The 22,364-nt window shown below is 40.2% G+C and overlaps 1 protein-coding gene across 1 annotated transcript in view; it reads right to left on the reverse strand.

Annotated features, from left to right (window-relative positions):
* The window catches only part of snap91a (synaptosome associated protein 91a), a 78,971-nt gene extending 58,017 nt beyond the window's left edge, over nt 1-20,954 (reverse strand). The window contains exon 1 of the mRNA XM_085365097.1: nt 20,825-20,954. Within this exon, the coding sequence (XP_085221223.1) occupies nt 20,825-20,954 (130 nt within the window). The remainder of the gene's footprint in view (nt 1-20,824) is intronic.
* Between the last annotated feature and the right edge of the window lie 1,410 nt (nt 20,955-22,364).

Genomic DNA, 22,364 nt, shown 5'->3' on the forward strand with positions numbered 1-22,364 from the left:
GACACTTGGGACATGCCAAGGTGGTTTCCTATGGAACTCCAAAGTGTTCAAAATTAAATAAATAAATAGGTCAAGATGAAATAAATAACTATGTGAATAAATAAGACACAGATATGTAATGTGAGAATGATATTGTGAAATAATGGAACACATTTTGAAAAAAATGCTCATTATTGTGAAATATATTGCATTCTGCTATATAAATTTACTTATTATTGTGAAATATTATTTCATGGTCATTATTTTTCACAATAACAGAGATTATTCCTGAGGCATTTTATTTATTTCCAGCCGTTTTTAGTCCAAAATGACCTTTTTTCAAAGTCAGTCTTTATTTCAAAATCCCGTTTTTCCCGATGGTCTATTTATTTCATAATGCGACTTTTCAGCAGAATGACTTTGTCTGTCAATCAATGTAAGTGGGCTGGACCTTTGCACCTATTGGCTTATCGTTTACCATCGACTAGTTTTCCTGGATACCGGCTCCGCGGACGGCTGCTACAGCTAGCAACAGCGTGCTAGGTCAAAAGTCACGGAGGATGGCGGACTGGTGTGAACTTCAGCCAGTTCTGCTCATTTAAGCAAATCAGATAGAGAGGGATCATTTACCTGTAGATACTGTTTTGAGTCGTTTAGATGTTTCTGAAATGCTTGGGATGATAATTGCTCTTCAAGATGTTCGCATCGATGACAGCATTGTCAAAGGTTTAAGATCAATTCAGCACCGTGTTCGTTTGGAATACGCCGAGGAAGAACAGTCTTCAAATGTTGGCCGTCCACGTCTAGAAATCCCGGTGCAGCACTCAGGACTTTAGTGCTGTCCGGGATAACCGTCGGGGTAATTGCCGATACATTTTCTGTGTCTCCGAGCACAATTAGGAGGAAAATGACGGAGGATGGTCTAAGGTAAGTTTATGCTGTAATTGAGCACCTGTGTGATTCTGTACACAGCATTGTTTAGGTGTTGACCTTAATTATGACGTTTGACAATGAATTATTATCGCTTACTTTTTTATGTTACTGTCTAAAGTGGGGCAGCTACGGCTAAAGCTATCGGCGCCATCTCGGCGTTGAGACACGTTTAGCAGTGTTAGCTGTTAGTGTGTTAACTCGGAGACTGGGGTCAGTGGAGCCTGTAGGAACCTTTTACACAGAGAGTAGACCCACCAGCTTTCCACAGTCTACTTACTTATCACATCTTGTTAGACAACAGGGTCATTAGTGCTTTAAATAGTACATAGTTGAATGTTTCATTGCTGTTTGCAGTTGATTGTTCTCTGATAACGCATAACAAGGTTGATGTTAAATAGCGAGTTTATTGAAATGGTTTTGTCTATTTCAGCAGCATTATAGATATACTTTCTCTGGTGTCTTCGGTAAAGCTAAAACAAGAATACATTTACATCCTTGGTTCTTTCAGCATTAATTGGAAAACTTTGAGATTTGCTGTGCGCCTCCCAAGCCATTCTCTTTTATCCCACCTGTCAGGTATAGATGGCAATACTTTAAACAAAGTTAAATTTGTTATACCTGAAGAGAACCAATCCTGACCTAGAATGGGTGAATGAATAATTAGTTGGTAGCCAATGCCTAAGCAACTCACATAGGCCCTGGCAGACTCAATAAGTCCATCTAGGAACAGCTGCAGGAAACACCTCTTCAGTTTAGATTTAAAACATGTGCATGCTCTTTCAGGTTGATGAGGATTATGGTGTGGACTGGACAGGACAACATAATCGCTGCCCATCAAATGAGATCACCATTCCTGAGATTCAGCTCCCAGATGCACTGAATGAACAAGACCCTGCTGTGCTACCAATACTTCAAAATCACTTGTAGAAAGACATTATTACATTTAATCAGTTTCTATGTCAGGAGGATTTTTTTTTTTTTTTTAATTTCTACAGCTTTGTAGCTAATACTGACTCAAAACAGCATAACCAATTTCATTTTCAACAAAACAGTGAGTGGCTATAAAACAGGATTTGTTTTATACAGCTGTCACTTTAATGATATTCATTTCTTGGTTGGATATACAGTACATGTCAACTCTGAGCAGATTTAATACAATGAACACAGTAGAGTAGTGTAACATCTTAATTCAAATAATTTTTTCTAGAAATTTTTTTTGTATCAGTAGCGAGTATAAACAAAACATATTGTGTAATTTATAATGTACAGTGAACAACTGATTTTGATATCTGAACTCTTCATCAGTTTATATTAAAAAAGCCATAAATGCACACCTGTACTCTGTATTTTTCACTGTCAAGTGTATTAAAAAGAACTAGAACTCACTAGATTGTCCGTTTCTTTGAACACCGAGTACAGTAATGTGATGCAAGAAAGAAGAAATGGTCTAATTTTACCATGTGGTTATGGAATCAATCGTAAACCAGACCAAAACCTGAGTCAGTAGAGTTGAGACACACCTGAATGTCCATTAGAAATGACTCATAGGTACAGTAGTGTGCAGGAAGACGTAGTACTTCAAAACCGGTGGAAGACTTTGGAAGATTGCTGTTGACCACTTCCACAGTCATTTCTCGGCAAGACTTCCCATCCTGTCCAAAACTTGATGAGGGCTTTTTGTTGTGCACAAGATGCTGCAACAGAAGATTGTTTTAAACTATAATGACATCCTATATTCATTATTTTGAATCTTTTATGGAGAAATACCATAAAAGATGACCACTTACATACAGGGCACCAGACATTTTTGCCCCACTCAAATTGCTGTTGTAGCTTTTATAGATATTTTTATGTTAACAAAGCTAAAAGTAGTCTACATACAATTCTAGTGCAACTGATAATGCCACCACTTATGTATTGCATGGAGCAAATAACAAAACAAAATTATACTATAGCGTAGAGCTGGGCGATAGAACGATATGTATTGCGAAATAACTTTTTCTCAATAGAAAAATTAAACTATTGCAATAGACCTCACCGCTCTGGTCCTTTTTATAAAAAAATAAATAAAAATAAATATCGTGATATGAAAAAATCTCATATCGCCCAGCTCTACTATAGTGTACTTTGTTAATGACCCAAGATCACTGGACTGTATGTAATTTACCAAAGTATAATCAGAGAAAACCAATGGCAAAATACCTATCGCAGCAGACTTACCATTTTCAATGAAGGACCGAAGGTAACCTGCCACTCTGCATTTATCCTCGAGAGCATTCCTCTTCTTCCTCATCTTCATCTTCTGTGGCAGGCCACAGTCATTTTATAGCTTTACTTATCTTGTAGTCTTAAGAGCATCAGCAACATTAGGTGTATTTTTATTAAATGTAACCCAGCTGTTCAACTAACCCACGCATACAAAACAGTATATTGGTGTTTTGTGTCAACAATTAATGTTCATCCTTCATAAATTAACCAAATAGCTTTACTATTCAGATGTTAAAAGATGTGACCTGACCTTACCTCACAACAGGGAGCAGTCTCTGATTCCCTTGGTAAGAAAGGAGGAATGATGTCTGATCTTTCTGTCAGAAGCAGCCATACCATGGTTTCCTTAAGCCCTTTCCTCAGCTGCTTGACTTGACGACTTGTTTGTGTTATGACCTACAACTCTGAGACCAAACCAAAACTGAAGTTGGAGTCTGTAAAGTGACACACACTTTAAATGTTAAATATTTAAAGAACATCCACTGTACTAGTAAAAGCATTTTCAAATTATACCCACTTACAAAATCACTACGTTGAACTAAAATTGCTTTCTTTTCTTTCACATAGATTACTTGTCTTCCAAATTAGCACAGAAGATAAGCCACTTTAAAACAGTCATGAATAACTATTACCTACAACAATGTAAATAGTAATACAGACATTAACCCAGAAGACAATTATTTTCTCTTACCTAATTTATAGAATTCTTTGCTATGATAAAAAACAGTATTAAAAAAAAATCTGTGACTAAACTGATTAAAAAGCTCATTTTTGCCAGACAGACAGACTAACCAAGCAATAATAACATATCGTTACTTACCCTGAACAGCGTTTTGTGGAGTGGAGCTAGCTGTGATAGCGTTAGCATTTGCTAACGTTAACACTGTGCGGTTGTGATGAGAACTTGGACCAGGGACCACTTCATCTCCAGTACACTGCTGCAATACGCAGACTGAGGTGAAGACGTTCAATCTAAGCGGTTAGCAAGTTCTCTGAGTAACTCAGAAACGGACTTGTTTCCTGCAGCCATGCCCTTCACAAGAATTGATACACCTGTAACGTTATTCGCGCCCAGTGTTTTGCATTTGTCGGTGCCTTAAGTTTATTTTGAGCTGCATACTGCCGCCAGCTGCATAGGAGATGCATTGCACCATTAAACCTAAATCGACAATTCATGTGCTATTACTTATGTCTGAGTAAAGGAGCAACCAATCACACGAGTGGCTCCGCCCTGTCTTTCTTGATTGACAGACAAAGTCATTCTGCTGAAAAGTCGCATTATGAAATAAATAGACCATCGGGAAAAACGGGATTTTGAAATAAAGACTGACTTTGAAAAAAGGTCATTTTGGAATATAAACGGCTGGAAATAAATAAAATGCCTCAGGAATAATCTCTGTTATTGTGAAAAATAATGACCATGAAATAATATTTCACAATAATAAGAAAATATATATAGCAGAATGTAATATGTTTCACAATAATGAGCATTGTTTTCAAAATGTGTTCCATTATTTCACAATATCATTCTCACATTACATATCTGTGTCTTATTTATTCACATAGTTATTTATTTCATCTTGACCTATTTATTTATTTAATTTTGAACACTTTGGAGTTCCATAGTTTCCTAGGCAACAGGCTCTGGTGTTTGCAGTGACATCGAGGATGCGGTGAAATTTCTTTGAAATCATCTTCACAGTAGCAAAATGATAGGGGTTATCTAGCCAAAGCCAGATGCATGTGAGTCATACCAGCCTGAACATGGCTGAGAGCAGAAGCGGCTCTGAATCCACATAAATACTCAGCTTTACCCTTCATATAACCAGTGGTTATTTTATCTTGTCATATCCATATACAGTAGCTCCACATTTGAACAGATGATACATAAACATGAATATTGGTTTATTCAGTAAGCAGTGTGAGTGTGTGCATGTATGTGTGTGTGTACGCGTGTTTGAGTGTGCAGAGCGTGATACAAGCCATGCTGCATGAGTTTACACATGAATGGACCACGAGAGCGCAGTGGTTATTTATAGCTCCTTTCACCCTTCAGCAACATGTAAGGGGAGGGGGGGGGGGTTGTACCCACAATGCACTGCGCTCCATAGTAGCATGGCACCAATGTGGTGTGGCAGCCAAACAAAGAGGAAGCCATTGGGATTCAGACGCTGTGGAGGCTGGAAATGACATCTGAGGAACAAGCAGGCATCCCATATAATGTTGCAGTTACTGCTGGTGGACACAGATAGCAGCGCCGTATGGACGCTTTGGCTTTTGGTGACACTTCACCCCGCTGCTGGTGGAGTTTGTAGATTTGTTTTTTCAGGATCCCACATTCATTTGTTTCTGTATATTAGTGTTTTTTAATAATTGGAAAAACTTATTTTGATCTGGCATTAATGTCCTGATCTTATCTGCTATATCCTGTATAGTGGCTTGTCGCACTTAGCTTGTGTAGAAATATCTACATTTGTGTTGACACTTACAAAAAAAAAAGGCAAAAAAGTCCTGCTATATTCTTATGTTATGATACGATTTGGAATAAAAGAGAAGAAGTTTAAGAAAATGTGATCAAGCACAGTTAGAGTGGGAGACAGGCACTTGGCTTGGTGGCGATTAGTAGGTATTAGCATGGTTAACTAACATGGTGTATTAGTTAGTGATATTACCTTTTTTAGCCTGACTGGCACTCATTAAAGGTGTGCGCTCAGTAAAGGTGGCGGATCAATTTAAATATCGATAGCATCCATACCAAGGATTTTTTTGGGGGGGGGTCACACCTATTATTTTGCCCCAGAAAAGCCGTACCAGATACATGTTTACACAGTACAATATAAATGTGCCCATAGACCTTGAACAGCCTGATTTACTGTGATGATAATATAGTTTGAAATGAACCTTCACTGTTCACTGGACTGGTTCATCGCTCATCATATGACTAATCTTTTCTGTCGGTGAACAGATCTGTTTTTGCCAGCTATATTTACTGATTAGTCTTCCTCTAATTACTCTAATTGTCCTTCCTCTTGCCCACATCCCCTGTATCTGAAAACTGCTGTTGCTATCTGAGATTTAAATTAAACAACAAAAGAAAAACTTACTTATATTAAATCAGTTCTGCCTTCTGTCTTGCTGTGGGCCTTTGCTACACTAGTCAGTGTATTAGCTGTTTATTTCCCCTAAGTATGAGGGTCTTCCCTGTGTAAACAGAAAATTGTCTAGCTTGTGGATTTCTCTTGGGTGCAGCAAGTTGTGCTCTGAGGAAGGTTCAGCAGACAAAGACAAACATCTGTGTGCTGAACCATGTGCTGCAGCCAAGACATTTTTTGTTGTTGACTTTTTTAGGGGGTTGTTGCACTTGTTTTTCTGACAAAGAAACATTTATCTGTGTGTTTGTTACAGAACGTGTGCCCAGAGGTGAGGAAGCACAGAAGAAACATGGTACACCACACATAAGTGTGCACATAGCACCTGGTGATGTTATTTACTCTCTGAGGTCTAATTCAACATAGATGGCACCCTTTAGCAGATCATTACATGAACTAGAGCAGGGCGATATGGCCAAAAATATTTATCACGATATATATTTGAAAATTTGCGATAACGATATAACCGACGATATAATTGATGCGAGACAAAATACAACTCCACAACATTACTAGCGCAAAAAGACAACCTTCCATTTATTTTCACTTAAACAAGAAGCTGGTTTTTATGTACATTAAAGCTTTATAAAAATGTAACAGTGCAAATGCAAATTCCTTGCTGAAAGTTTAACCAAAAGGCATTTCCAGTAGAAATGGGCTGACATATCCTGAGCATAACCATGTATAATATCCACTGAAGTTAAAAAGAGGTGCTTTGCAACATTAAACTGCAGTGTGCAGTACGTATTTTTCAGACCACATAAGGTGCACGGGATTATAAGGCACATTAAGCGAAACAAAGCAGTCAGATAAATCAAACTTTATTAAACTCATTCTTCTTGCTTCCTCCACTTCTGTACCATTGATTCATTAATGCTGTATTCTATCACAGCTGCTCTATTCCCATGTTGTTGCAGTATATTAATGACTAACCTCGTATTATGGATGGATTATCTCAGTTGTTCTCCTGACTGAAGTTTGGTCCGTTTACAGCATCCTGCCATGCGATTGCATTTGTCTCTAACCATCAGGAACCTTCACGTTAACTTTTATAAGTGGAAAAGTGTTAGTGTTCGTCCCCCAGCTTCACTGTTTATGTTATGCTAACATAGCTGTGTCGCTAGCGATCACGTAGCACATAATTACATACCAGCTAGCCCAACTTCAGTAACCCTACAAACGTCACTGCTGTTTAGTTTCCTGTCTTCATTGATGTTGGAAGTGATAGCAGAGCTGTACGTTTGATTTTTTTCAGAAATCTCTCAGTCAGAACATGCTATATCATGCTTAGGTAACTAGCGAAACTAGCGAGCTAACTTCCGCTAGCTTCCTGCTAGGGTTGCCAACCGTCCCTTAAAATACGGAATCGTCCCGTATTTCGAAACAAAAGTACACGTCCCGTATTGAGCTAATAAGGGACGCACTTTGTCCCGTAATACAGTGAGAACCAAAAGTAGTCTATAAATGTTTATGGAATTAACGCCTTGTTTGAAAACATAATTCCCAGCCCCTCTCCTGCTTTGTGACCAATGAGCTGACAGCACACTTATGACAATTCGAGTATGACAATTCAGATTACCGCTCATCTCATTGGTCGAGGAAAGGTCGCTTTCGGAGAAAATACCGGAAGACAACAGGTGACCACAACAAGAAGCATGGCCAACAGGGAAACAAACGCCGACACTGCGGTGCAAGTCTCGGACGACAGTACACCTAAAGCTGGGCAGACACTGTGTGATTTTTTCAGTCACGTTATTCAGCTCCTGCTCAAACTGCACGATTGACTCACAGGGGTTAGAAGTTCATAGGTCACGATGTACTCGCCCGATGCTCTGATGCGACCTGAGTGCTCACACTGTGCCTCCATAAAATGAAGGTTATAACAGAAAATCTGTCGCTCTCTCTCTCTGTCTTTCACTCACACAGACACACCACCACCATCAACTTTGCTAAATTGCTAATGAAAAACATTGATCAGGCAGCTGTGATTAAGCAGCAGTGTAAATCCAACTATTTTCACGGTTGTTGTGGTCGTGATAATTTTGTGAGGCCACATCGAAAAGGCTCGGATGAGCTTTCCAAAGTTCTACAAGTTGTGCCTCCATCGCTTGTGTCCAGATCACACGCTGCACTGCCGTGCTGCTCCGTCTTTTTCACCGACGTTTACGTGTTTGCGCGCGAGCAGCTGCGGTGACACCCTCACGAGCGATTGATGATCGGGAACTGGTCGTGAGGTGTTAATCACTTCTCGTTACCCAACGTATACTACATGACGCACGATGAAGGCCAAAATCGGTCCGATCACTCAAAAATCGGCTCAAAATGGGCCTAAAACCGCACAGTGTGAGCCCAGCATTAGAGCAGCAATGTTTGTTCCCCTCAGAGAAAGGGAGGAATGGGAAAAGGAAAACACCTGGCTGGAAAAAGTTAATATGGGCATGTGCAGTGAATATCAGCGCTATGTGGCCAGAAGTGTGATAATATAATTTATTTTGTGTAATAAACAACTGCAAGAATAGATGATTACAACAAATAGATGACTAATACATAAAAGTAATACATAGGTGAATAATGATGATGAGTTATGATGCGTAATCATGGGAACAAGTGGGTTTACAAACAGGAGCAGCTGATTAGCATTAGAAAAGCTGAAATAATACCTCAACTGAAGCCAATTGTACTAAATGCACTAAATAGAATAGAATAGAATTCAACTTTATTGTCATTGCACATGCACAGGTACAGGGCAACGAAATGCAGTTTGCATCCATCCAGAAGTGCTTTAGTGATATAGATATATTACAATATATATTAGCAATAATATAGACATGTGAGTATATTACAGAAATGGGTCTATTATGGTATGTTATAATGTACACGGTATGAAGTATGTTGTGAATATTCTATAACTATAAGTATGTACAGGCTATGAACAGGATATAAATATGAAAAACTATACAGAATATGAAATAAATAACTTTACAGAATCTGAGATATACAGCTATACAGAATGGGAACTATGCAAGTTGTAAACAGTTGTAGGATTAAAGATTATTGAATGTACAGAATGATTATTTACACAGAGCTATACAGTAGTGCAGTTAAGATAAGTGAGGGTGTAGATAGTTTCTACAGAGGCTATATAAAGTGCTAGTGGTTGTGAGTGGTGGTTCAGTCCATGTTATTATTGTGTGTTTGAGGGTACAGTTGTCCATTGTGGGTGTGTGTATGTTCAGTCCATGAGTTTAACGTGGGTCAGATGTCAGGAGGCAGAGTTCAGGAGTCTGACAGCTGTGGGGAAGAAGCTGTTCCGGTACCTGGTGGTCTTAGTCCGGAGGCTCCTGTGGCGCCTCCCAGAGGGCAGGAGGGTGAAGAGTCCATGTGATGGGTGACTGGGGTCTTTGATGATTTTCCCAGCCCTTTTCAGACACCGCTTCCTGTAGATGTCTTTTATGGCAGGAAGTGGTGCTCCGGCGATGCGCTGGGCAGTTTTCACGACCCTCTGCAACGCCTTCCGGTCCGAGGCAGAGCAGTTCCTGTACCAGACTGTTATACAGTTGGTCAGGATGCTCTCGATGGTGCAACGATAGAAGTTCACCAGGATGTCTGAGGACAGGTGGTTCTTCCTCAGAGTCCTCAAGAAGAAGAGGCGCTGGTGAGCCTTCTTGACCAGCTTGGCACTGTTACAAGAATATTTTTCTTTCTATTGTTTTCTATTATTTTAAGTTAAGCAGGACAGAGTTCTTTTAAAGAAAGATTTACTTATATTCTCAAAAGTTAAGCATGACAGGCTTCTGTTTAAGAAAGAGACCTGTTTTATTGTGTTAATGTTGTCATTTTGAGCTAAAAATAAATAGCTAAATGATCATTTGTTTCACATGTGTTGATATCACAAAGAATAGAATATGCATCTACTTAAATCAACTTCAAGTCAAATGGTTAAAAAAATAATTTCACACACAAAAAAAGAGCTAGAAAATTCACCACACTGGGAAGGGTGAAGACAACTGGGTCGCCCGGTCCTGGCCACGAGGTGTCCCTTATTTATTTTTCAGGGAGTTGGCAACCCTACTTCCTGCTAACTTCTTAAATGTAATAACTTTTGTTTTCATGGATGCCTGGAAGTTAAACTTTATAGTTACACCTGGTAAAGCAGCAACGCTGATCGTTTTATTAAAGATGAAAGAATTTAGACAGTTTTTAACTCTAAGTGATGCTGCAGTGTTGTTTGACCTGAAGCATACGGAGTTTAGGACCCAGATTACTCCCAGATTTAAGAGCATCTTAGTCCGACAAATACGACAATAACAACGCCCGCTTGCATGTTCTGCAAAGAAATGTGCTTTGTTGTGTATCTGACGGACAAACACCAAACCAGTTCCGCATCACTGAAGTTGCACCATTTTTACAAACCAATTCTGGTTCATCTGTTTCACTCAACAATCGGCCATGTGCGCATGAAAACAAAGGCACTGCGCATGCGCGTTTTACTCCCATTCTATCGCGATATTTCATTTTCCTATCGTTGCTTAACATTATACCGGTATTACCGTGAACGGTATAATATGGCCCAGCCCTAACATGAACTACTACATACTTTTAAATACAAGCGCGTTCATGCTCACAGGTGTGCACACGGGTGCTCACACACACACAAACTACACCCTTTTTGGCTCCTACCTCAAAGCACACTGTGCGCTGTCGATCTTACGTGCTGCACAATAATGTTTAATATTTAGTATTTACTGTTATATTCCCATAGATCATCGTGATGTTGTTTATTCTATTGCTCTCGTTTTCTTCTGCTTGTTTTCCATTTTTTTTTCGTTCTCAACAGGTGATCCAGGTGATTGATACATGTATTTTTTGTCTGCTTATTTTGTTGGTTTTTGTTTTTTGCCCTCTTCTCCGCTGTTTTTCTTTCCCTCTTTCTTTCTCCCCAGTCAAGTCTGTCCCGTATTTAGCAAGTGAAAATAAAATAAAATAAACAATAAAAGGTGAATCAAATAGACCATTACGGCAAGGCTGGGATGGTCCATTTGGTAAAGTAAATCCGTTGGGCATCTTTCTTCGCCTACGCCTAAGTCTGTGGCGCTTCATTAAGGTATTAAGGCAGACATGTATGTTAACTAATCATGTTATTCTTTTTATCCTCATTATATCACTATATGTGTTTTTTCTTCTTTTTCTTTGCAAGCTAGATATTCCTTCTGCAGAACAAAGTAATCAGTTACTATTAGCATCACTGTCTGATAAACACTTATTTACAGACTTGCAAGGCAAAACATTTCAGTGACCTCAAACTGCATCTGTGCTACAATTTGTTTAGGAACATTTAGTTATAAACCACAATGTACACATAATATACATGTGATGTAACGTACACGTAAGGTGACAGGTTGTTAGCGGAGATCAGCTAGTAGTGCTTGTAGTATACAATATTTGTAAGGATTTGAATGTTAATAAAATAATTCCCAAAAGCTATATAGATACTGATACCCTAAGCAATTCATATATTAAGTTTAATCAAGATTCACTAACAAGGACTTAAGGAACGGACTACATACGTACATATGATAATTATAGTAAGATTATTATTATCATTATTATTATTATGCAACTTCATTGTCAAGATTTAGGAGAACAGTTTAATAATAACTAACATGATTACCAAAGGTTAGAGTTTTGGTCAGGGTTAGGGCCATTATCAATGATAACATTGAACTTAGTGGGTTCAACTAAACTCTTAAGAATCAACAGAAGCAGTAACAAACTACTGAAAACAATCTAGCCTTGAAGTAGTTTTGAAGTAGAGTCACATTTTCTTGAGACACTTTGCTTTTTATTGCAAATGTCAGATCCTGAAGCAGATAGAAGGAGCAGCCTAATAAAACAGCAGGAAACCCTAGCCTCCCTGCATTATTGATATGCAGCCCTGGGTACAGACATGCCCCTTTACTGTGGGAGATTCTGCTGTTGTTTACCTGCATACCAGAACAAAGGAGTGTACGCTTGCATCCAGTCCTGCCCATTTAAGCACAATAACCCCCTCTGCCCCAAAAGATTCATCTTCACTGTAATCGGCATGTTTTCATTCTCAGAATATGAGTAATAGGCCTGAGAGGGAGGGTAAGAGGTGGGAGGAATTAAGAGAAAAGGAGCAAATACTTTCAATCTGGTGCTCACATTTAGAGTAGATGGTCGGATAACAGCGGCATGGGGGATCCATAACCCGGCTCATTAATCTGGACACACACTGTTGGTAGAAGAGTGCACCTCCCACACATTGCTTGACATTAGAAAGACTTTCGGAGGCTTTTGCAGAGCCCCGCTGTGCGATCAGCGCAGCAGTACATGGCCAGCCTTCTCAACAACCTCCTTTTACTCTTGCACTTGTTCTCTGAAGCTCATCATTAGGCAAACACTGCACTCGAACAGTATACAGAAGAGAAGAAGAACGAGTGGGAGTAGAGATGATGCAGGAGAGTCTGAATAAATAAAATGAATATCACAGTCCATAACTATTTGGACATTGCGTCAGTATAAGAAAAGGAAGAATTCTTCCCCAGCTGCACCATTTTAAGCAAAAATCTTTAAGAGTTATAAAGGGAACTGGTCCATCACAATTTCCAAGCACAAGAATACAGAATGGCAAGCTTGCAGGTAGAAATCAGAAAGCTTTTGTTGTTTTTTAGCTTTGAAATACAGTGAAATTAGGAGTGAAGTTGATAATGAAACCATGGAGAATGAGTATTGCTGAGTAAAAAAGCAAAAACGAAGCAGGTAAACAAAATGTAAACACTGTTAAACTTGATAGAAAGAAGAAAGTGTGGTTAAAAAGAAGGAACAATTCTTGAGATGAAGCAGGCTCAAGGCTTGGGTACGTCTGGCTGCCAATGGAACTGCCAGCATGTTGGCACTTTTGGGTGATTGCACTGCGGACGAAAGCCACGGGACGGATGTAGAGGTATACGGGAACATGCTGACATGCTGTGTTCAGCCAAATGTGGCAAATGCTTTGGACAAAATTTCATAATTAAAAAATTCTAAATTGCTAAACAGGCAACTTTTAGCCCTTTTACATTAGTTTGTACTCCGGTTGGTTCTGCACAGCTTGAAACGTATTTGGGGTTTTCCATTAGGCAGTAATACCTGGTAATAACCAGAACCCTAAAACCACATTTTGAGTCTCAAAAATGCCTTCAAATTTTTCAGGACCGGCATTTTGTCCCCAAATTGGTGACGGTTCGTCCCAACAGGTATAGTGGCATGCCAATTTTTGGTCACCACAAAGTTTTTTCAACAAACGTGCACACACACACTCACACACTGTGACAACAGCAAGCTGTCGCAGGTGTCAAAAACAGTAAGATTACAGCACTAGATTGTACTCGTAGCTCACAGGATCTAACCGAAGCAGCATGAAAATGTACACTGCAGAAGCAGCCAGCACTTTCTGTGACGATATCCACACTGACAGCACAGGGTCAACAAGTGGAGGTGCTTAAAAAGATGTCACTTTGTGTCAACTTTACTGACATATTTCAGGCATGCCAAGCCTCTGCTGTTACAGAGAAAACTGGGCATGTCTTCAGCATTTCCACCATGCTTGGAATGAAGGCCAAGTCTCTGAATCCCACTGAAGATAAGCTAAGCCATGCTAACCTGCCTGTGGCTTCATATTTGCTACAGATACAGAAGTAATATCACTCTTTGCATCTAATGCTATGCGGGAAAGTGTGCTTCCCAGAATGCTCACTCTGGATTAATCCCTCAGTGCAGAGACATGAATCTAAATTGTAGGTGTGAAGGATCGCCTGTCTCTCCATGTTTGCCCTGTGAAAGGCTAGTGACTTGTTCAGGGTTGCCATTCTATCACATTTGCACATGGAAAATCATAAAAACAAATATCCATAAGATGGATATTTTACAGAGATATTGTCTGCACTAGACCGCCTTTATTTAGGGCAAATAAAGTTGAACATTGACCATGTAAACGAATACAGACACGCTTCAAGCCCCTTCCCCCATCCTCCATCCTATGAGGAGGCAGGAGGCCTCTCAAACATGGTAACACATTGATGGTGACTCATGTTGTGGTAACAGCACCATAGCAGCCAAAGGGGACTCAGCACGCTGTTTACGTTTCTCCCCGCCTCCAACACACACACACAGAAGGTATTGTATCCTGTGTTTGCTCTAAGCAGAGTATAATCGTGTCTCTGGGTAAAAAAATGAAAAACCCCCTGTTCATCAGAGTGACTGGATTTAGAGCGGTGGGAGAGCTGGTGATAATGATTGCAGAAAAAAATGGACAGAATGTCAGCTGTGACGCTTAATCAGGTCATTATAATCAACATTGCAAAGGTTTAAATATTGTGTAGATATAGAGAAGCAAAGAGAAGAGCAGGTGGAACATGATGCCATACATTTCTGAAAATATAACCTTCAAACTGTAAACCTGTTATAGCTCCCTAAACAGCATGAGGATTAAGAGGTGAGGGGCAACATAAGCAGTGGCAGCTAGAGATGGAGGCTATTAGGAACAGCAGCAGGAGTTGTGGTGCCCGTCCCTGAAAACAAAGAAATCTTCATTTAGCAGATGTTAAAATCCTGTTACACTAGTTATCTAGTTGCTTCCCTTCAGGCTGCAGAAACCCTGTGTGTCCTCTGATCCACACGCTAGGCCTGTATCTAGTTGAAATTGTTGACCAACTGCGCAAAGAGATGCATTGAAGCACTGCTCATAAACTCCTAATTTCTAAGGCAGTGAAAAAGAAAACTGTCTTTGCAGGTAATAACAAAACGGACCTGATGGTTGAAGTAGTTTTGTCGCAGTTGCTGTTTCAATGTGCTACGGTGGCAGATGTTGAGTAATCCACCGACTCCAATCAATCTAGGCAGAAAGAACCAAAGCGGCATCTCGAACACGCCCACAATGGAGGAGCAGCATCAGATGCGGTGGCATTTCTCTACTCAGCCGCCGCCTCTTTAAAATTCTAATATTTCAAAACAGCAGCATCTCACCGTCATCCCACACATCTCTGTTTCATACATTGATAAGTGTGGTGAACATGGCTTGCTTGTGTCATTTCTCACTCCACTGTGAACCTCTGAGCGTACGTGCGTGCCAGCATGGCAGATGGCCACACTAATAACATTTCTACTGATTCATTTAAACTTAAAGTTAGCCTATGTAATTTACTGAAACATTAACACATTTGTAAAAAAAAATACATTTAACCCCTAATTGTGCACATATAGTTCAGGAATTGTGCTTTCACACAGATGTCCTCATCTTCACACCAAAACAATGAGAACACCTGATATTAATTCATTTTTATTAAGTTTATTTATATAGCACCGAATCACAACAACCGTCGTCTCAAGGTGCTTTATACTGTAAGGAACAGACTCTACGATAATACAGAGAAAACCCCAACAGTCAGACAACCCCCTATGAGCAAGCACATGTCGATGGTGGGAAGGAAAAACTCCCACTTAACAGGAAGAAACTTCCAAGAGAACCAAGCTCAGGGAGGGGCAGCCATCTGCCATGACTGGTTGGGGGTGAGGGGAACATTAAATGTGCCTGCTTGACTTTTCTGCTGTTTATAAAAAAATGCCAGAAATTCTGGTGAGCATATTTCCTTCCTCATAAAAGCTGGATTTTAAATTAGCTTGAAATCTCTTAAGCGTGTTTGCAGTGACTCTTTGTTTATGGCACACGTTCAGTGCATATTTAAGATTTTGTGCGACTGACACAAACTACCAGACTTTTTAGAAGTGATCTTTGTACACTGCTATAATCCTCATCCCCTTTAAAACTTTGGCCCATTAAAGCACTTGACTCCCAGCTGCACCTCCTCACTTGGATCCACATGCAAGTCTATTCATGCTGGGATGCTGCCAAAGGTTTGTGAATGCACACATGCAGACACGTGCTTGTGTGTTTGTGTGGAGGATATCAAAATCCATCTGTAAGACACACTCATAGCATGTGGGGTGTCGGGCAATCTGTGATGCTGCCTGAGCACTAATCTTTTAAGAGTTTAAAAGACTTCCGATCTGCATCTCAGTCATCTGTCAGGCTCTTAAAAAATTTTTTTTTTTTTAAGTGATATCAAATAGTTGCTAAGCCTCCACAGACACACTTTACTGAACTATTCATCATTGTGTTTTGTTTTCTCCAGCCTTTTAAAAACCCAAGGTAAAGAGGCATGAACCTGGAGACATGTCTACTTATATTCTCATCCCACTCTTTTCTAATACCATCTATTTATTGTGCTTTTCATCCTCAGAAACACTACAGCACCTGATTCAGTCTGAATACAGTAACTTCTAATTTTCTCCTGTCTCTCTATCTCACTGCACGGTTTGGGGATCACAGCTTGTGGAGCTTACTCCCCTGGATGTCACTTGAACCAAACGAACACACATTTGGCTGTCAGTGGAACAATCCATGAGAGATATTTTTAGACCTTGAGCACACAGCTCCTAACACAAAGTGCCCTTTTACAATTCAGCATGTTTTCTCCCCTCCCTTTTTAAATGACTTGCAGAGTGAAGTTAGTACATGTTTAGTGTATCATTTTGCACTGACAACAGACTGACCAACTACAAACATTATCTATTCACTTGGAGAGGGACAAAAAATGTGCTGCTGTCAGGTTTCAGGCAGAGTGAGAAGCAGCGCGTCACATTACAAGCCAAAAAGCTCCCAAAATGAAATACAACAAGGATTTGATATGCAAGAAGGCAATCAGTTATATCATTGCAGCATCTTTATGTTATTAAAATATGTAAATTGCTTCAGTAATAGAGTATCCTAGAGCCAAATACACATACATAAATCCATGTGATTGTGTGGATGACAGAGTGTATTTCCAGGGGTATTAATGGATGCCAAGCATGTCGATATAAAACAGGACTACAGCGGTGTTGGAGGATCTTGGCAACAAGTTTCACTGATGATTATGATGCATCTTTCTGCTAGCGGTAAAAGTAGACATTTTTTCTCCAAGCAGCACACTGGGTAAATGTCAGCTATGGGTAAAACAGGATGTAATGTCAAACAATTTAACCTAAGGCTGCTTCTCCTGCAGAACAAATTACCTTTGTCACATACAATGAAGCAGTTTGATTGAAAAAAACAGTATGAACTCAAGAGCTCCATGAATTTAAAATGTTAAATTAAAATAAGTTCAGCTAAAAGATTTTCAGGTCTTCTTTTTTTTTTTTTTTCTTTAGCATGTTGGCACTTGTAGCAGAGATTTTAAAAGCTAAATGGTACTAGCTTAAAGTTACAGTAAGCTATGCTAATGCAACTTATTTGTAAGAGTTGAAACAAGGAGTTTTACCTCCATGCATGTTCTGCCTGTCACTGCCAAATTCCTTTTAATATATAGTTTTTATTTATTTTTAATATCGTGGGGGAAGCATGTTTAAAATGAAATGTTTAACTTTAACATAAGATAAAATAACCTAACAAGGCTGTTAGCTTAGTGTAGGAGCAAGCTAGGTGTTTTACTTCTGTGAATGGCTACAGACAGGTTTTTATGTGTGCAGTTAGGTCCACAAGCTGTTGGAAAAAGACACATTTTTGTATTTTTTTTGCCTATACACCAACATGGTAGATTCAAACAATCAATATGTGACTGAAGTGTAGGCTTTGCAGACTTTTAATAAAGACTGAAAATTAATTGGACAATTGAGTGACGATTAGTTGAGGTGAGGCCTGTTCCCAGTGAAGCAGACGTCTGAAGTTGGTTTAAAGTGTTGAATTTGTATTTGATAGCTTATCACTGTATTTCAATATGATGCCAAAAGCACAAGACATAATAAGGCTGAAAAATCAAAATAAACCTATTAGAAAGAGAAACTAGGAAAAACTTTATGGACGCAGCCGAATCAACAATCTGAATTATTCTTAAAAACAAGGACCTGGCAGCTCAGCAACACCAAAAGACCTGAAAGACCACAGAAGACAACTGAAGTGGCAAATTATTTCCATTATTAAAAAAAAAAACATTTTCACAACATCTAACCCAGTCAAGAACATCCTCACACAGGAAGAGGTATCACTGTCACATAGTCTATAATAAAGAGACACCTTCATAAACAGATATATGCAGAGATTACAACAAGGTGCAAACCTCTGGTTACACTCAAGAACAGGAAGAGCAGATTAGACTTTGCCAGAAAACATCTAAAGGAAAATCTGCAACAACAAAAAAATGAAGAAGAAGAAGACAAAAAAAGTGGATGGTGAAACCAAGATGAACTTGCAGCTGAATGATGGGAGAAGTATTGCGAAAGAGAGAAACACCTCATGATCCAAAGCAACACTATCTGTCAAACACGGCGGAGGAAGCATCATGGCATGGGCATGTATGCCTGGACACTGATAGACAATGATTTCACCGTTATATTTCCAACCCTGGTGATTCTGCCTGTTTAAAATTACACAAACAATAATTTCCCTGTCAGGGGGCGGGGTCTGTGACAGAGTATTTTGGGTTATTTTGTATTAGTTCATCGTAGTTGAAGTTTAGTGTAGTTTATGTTATCGTCCATGTCTCCTTATTTATGAGTCTTTTTCTGTTTGTCGTATGTTATCTCCTTGTCTAGGTAGGTTCCCCTTGCGTCTCTCTCCTCTTTGTCCCTCTCTCACTCCGACTCTCTGTCTCTTGTATCAGTGTGTCCCAGTTCACATCTCTCCATGTTTCCTGTTTTACTTTGAAAGTCTGTGTTTCCATGTTCAGTGTGTTTAGTTTTGCTTCCCCTGTGGCGTCAGGTTCATTGTGTCAGCTGTGTTTCCCCAGGTGTTTCCACTTCCCTCATTACCCTTCTGTGTCCTCTATCTCCCTCTGTTCCCCCTCTGTTGGGTCGTCTCTTTGTCTCGCGTCATGTACTTCCGGTCTCAGGATTATTTTCATGCTTCGGTTCAGGTTCATGTTTCTTGTCACAGTTTTCAGATGTACCTGTTCTGATTCATGTTCAGGTACCATGGCATAGTTTTCATGTTAGTTTTAGTTCATCCCAGTTTAGGTTTTAGTTTAGTTTTTCCCCAGCTCACCTTGCCTTGTTTTCTGTTTGATATCACCCTTAATAAACGGCTTGCTTTTTGTTATACTTCGTTTTTCTCTCACATGTCTGTTTTTGGGTCCACACCTCAAACACATCGGCCATCCCGGCCGTAACTCTTCCTCCATTAGTTTCTGTCTATATAGATGCCTATAACCTCAACAATTCAGTGACTTGCACTCACTGACCTCTCACCAGCTTGTTTCAATAACTTCCTAATGTTTCCAATTATTCCAAAACCAAATAAATGCACTAAATCGTTCATTTTGGGGGCAAAAGGTTCCTTGGATAAAAATCCAGTCAGGGATCACGGATTTCATTGGTGTAGGAAGAGGACTGAGGACATTCCATGTATTTCTATTTATGCCAAGTCTTTATGTTTCCCAGATGTGATGCATGGATGGTGTTTATATTATAGACAAATTGATTTTGTGTGTTGAATATCTTAATACAAGCTGTATTATATCATTGTGCAGAAAAAGCAAAAGGCTGTGTTATTCACATGTATGTGTTCAGATCAAATGCACAAGCTTGGTCTGTTTTTTGCATATTTATTGGCAAAAATACTTAAAGGCCTTGTGTCATTCATTTGCATCCTGAAAAAAACCCACTCTAACTGAAACCTCCACCTTTGCTGTGTTCACTATTATCTATTCTGCACATGAGTCATTGGAGAGTTCAATCTACTTTATGTATGGATGACCACTGGGGATATTGACTGTCCCTGAAATTGTGTGTTATCAGTAAATACAGCCCCATTCCATCCTTTCCAAAAAGCTAATAGCCTTTTTTTTTTTATTGAATTGGCACCGCCTGCTCCTTCATTTGACAACCCTGTTCGTGCAATGAAAGACATCTAGAAACTGCACCAAGAAACGAAAAAAGAAATCTGTGATAAATATGTTGGCAGTTTTTTCAGTGCTACCATAGAGGACAAGGTCTCAGGCAACAACCCCACCTGTGTGCTTAGTAGTACTGAAACTACTTTTAGCCTTTTAATTATGCAGTAACTAGCATAAGAGCAGCATTGGAGGGAGAGATAGCATGCAATCAGAGGGACTTTTATCTGTAAGTATCTGGTTGGAGACTTTGTGGTTTCCCTATTCTGGCTCTACACTAATGCACAGTCAGCGGGTGAGAGGCCATGTAATTATATATTAACTTTGGCTTGGTCAGTTAAGACTGAAAGCAGTTCCTGTTGGTGGTCTTTCGGTAGTACGTGTGTGTATGTGTGTGTGTGTGTTCATACACGTGAGTATATACTATGACTTGAAACCCATCCAAGCATATTAAGACACGCTGGAGTAACGGATGTGGGGGTGGGGGGCAACCATCATGGCTTTGGTGCAAGGCCTAGTTGTGCATGACAAGGATAGATGGAGGGGTTACTTAGACGTAGATGTACTCACACTCCAAGTGTTTCTTCTTCGGGGCTGTCTGTTCGTGCGTGGTGGCTTTGCACACCGCTCGGCACACCTCGGATCCCGTCAGGCTGTACTGAGCCGCGGCGATGCGGTCCGTCAGCGTCTGCCCCGACATCTTCTCTCCGCGGAGTACAACCAGCAAGCCTCCAATATGGTCCTACCCCCCCCTCCCCTACTCACACACACACACACACACGCACGCCGGAATGAGCGAGCAGCCTCAGTAATCCCAGCCGCCCTCGAGAACACCACACAGACACAGGCTCCAGGAAAAGAAATATTAGGGCACTTTCTAAAGAGCCGCAATTGATTTGAGTTGCATAACAAGCGGAGAGCTGGTATTCCCACTCAGATCTGCTGGATCTGCATGCGTTTCTGGAACAATCATGAACTGACTTTCTTCCCTGAATTCCAGTATCCGGTGATAACTACAGTCTATATGCAAAAAAAGGGGGGAAGGGGAAAAAAGGAGAGGGCAAAAAGGTAAAACGCTAATCCAGGTTTTAATTCAGTGTTTTCCCCTCCGTTTTTTAATGAATTTCTTACTGTTCCGCGTTATGGTCGGACAGCCTCCCTCACAATGCCGTCCTCCCTGGATGATGCTTCTCTCTTGCCTCCCCTCCTCCCTGTCTTCCTTCCGCTTGTCTCCTGGATAATCCTTACCACCACCACCAGTCTGACAGTCCCTGAGTATCAGCGGGGCGTGCAGGGGAACATCATCATCTTCATCCCACACCATCCAGTGCAGCGTTTTTTTTCTCTGTTTGTTTGTTTTTCTCACTCTCTCCTTCTCCTTCTGCAGCCCTACGCTTCCTCTGCGCCTTCCTCACCGTCAGCTCCGGGGATGCGCGCTTCAAACCGGGTCGTTGGATGGCGGTGCTTTCGGTGGACTTACATCCTTCCGTTTATTTAATTATTATTTTATTTATATTTCTCAACACGCCCTGCCCCCTCCTTTGAGTCAGGTGACGCAGTGTTACCAACCCCACTGCAGCCTCTTTTATCGCGAGAGCTCAAGGGAGAAGCGAGCGAGGTGGGGAGGTGGGCGAATGGGGTTGCTGCGTGAGGATGTGAAGGGTTAATACAGCTACTCTACAGGGTTTTGGTGCCTGTCATGCTGCTTCCGTACTACGAAGGTCATAAGAAGCGTGCAGCTTCAGGGAGCACGATTTTATATAACCACGCGCAGCCAATCAGCGGATTCGGCCCTGTCCGTGGTGCTGAAGTCTTCTGGCGTCGTGCTCTCAATCACATTTTCTGATCAGCATTATGCAGTTCTATCAGTCGTTTTTCATAAAAATTTACATTAAAATGTGTTAATGTACATTGGAAAGACCTACATATAAAATACAATACTTGTTCATGGCACTTAGAAATGTATTTTAAATATATTTATTTTTAATAGGGTATAATAACAGCTGTGACCTCTCTCCCATCTGACAGCGCTCATCTCTCAGTTATCAAATCAGACTACTCTGGAGAAAAAATGGGCAAGGATTTCAGTCTGTAGATGTGCAAAGCTGGT

This window comes from Diplotaxodon limnothrissa, linkage group LG11, assembly GCF_057381915.1.
Source record: "Diplotaxodon limnothrissa isolate DT_005_m linkage group LG11, D_limnothrissa_male_GT1.1, whole genome shotgun sequence".
In the NCBI taxonomy this organism is placed as follows: domain Eukaryota; kingdom Metazoa; phylum Chordata; class Actinopteri; order Cichliformes; family Cichlidae; genus Diplotaxodon; species Diplotaxodon limnothrissa.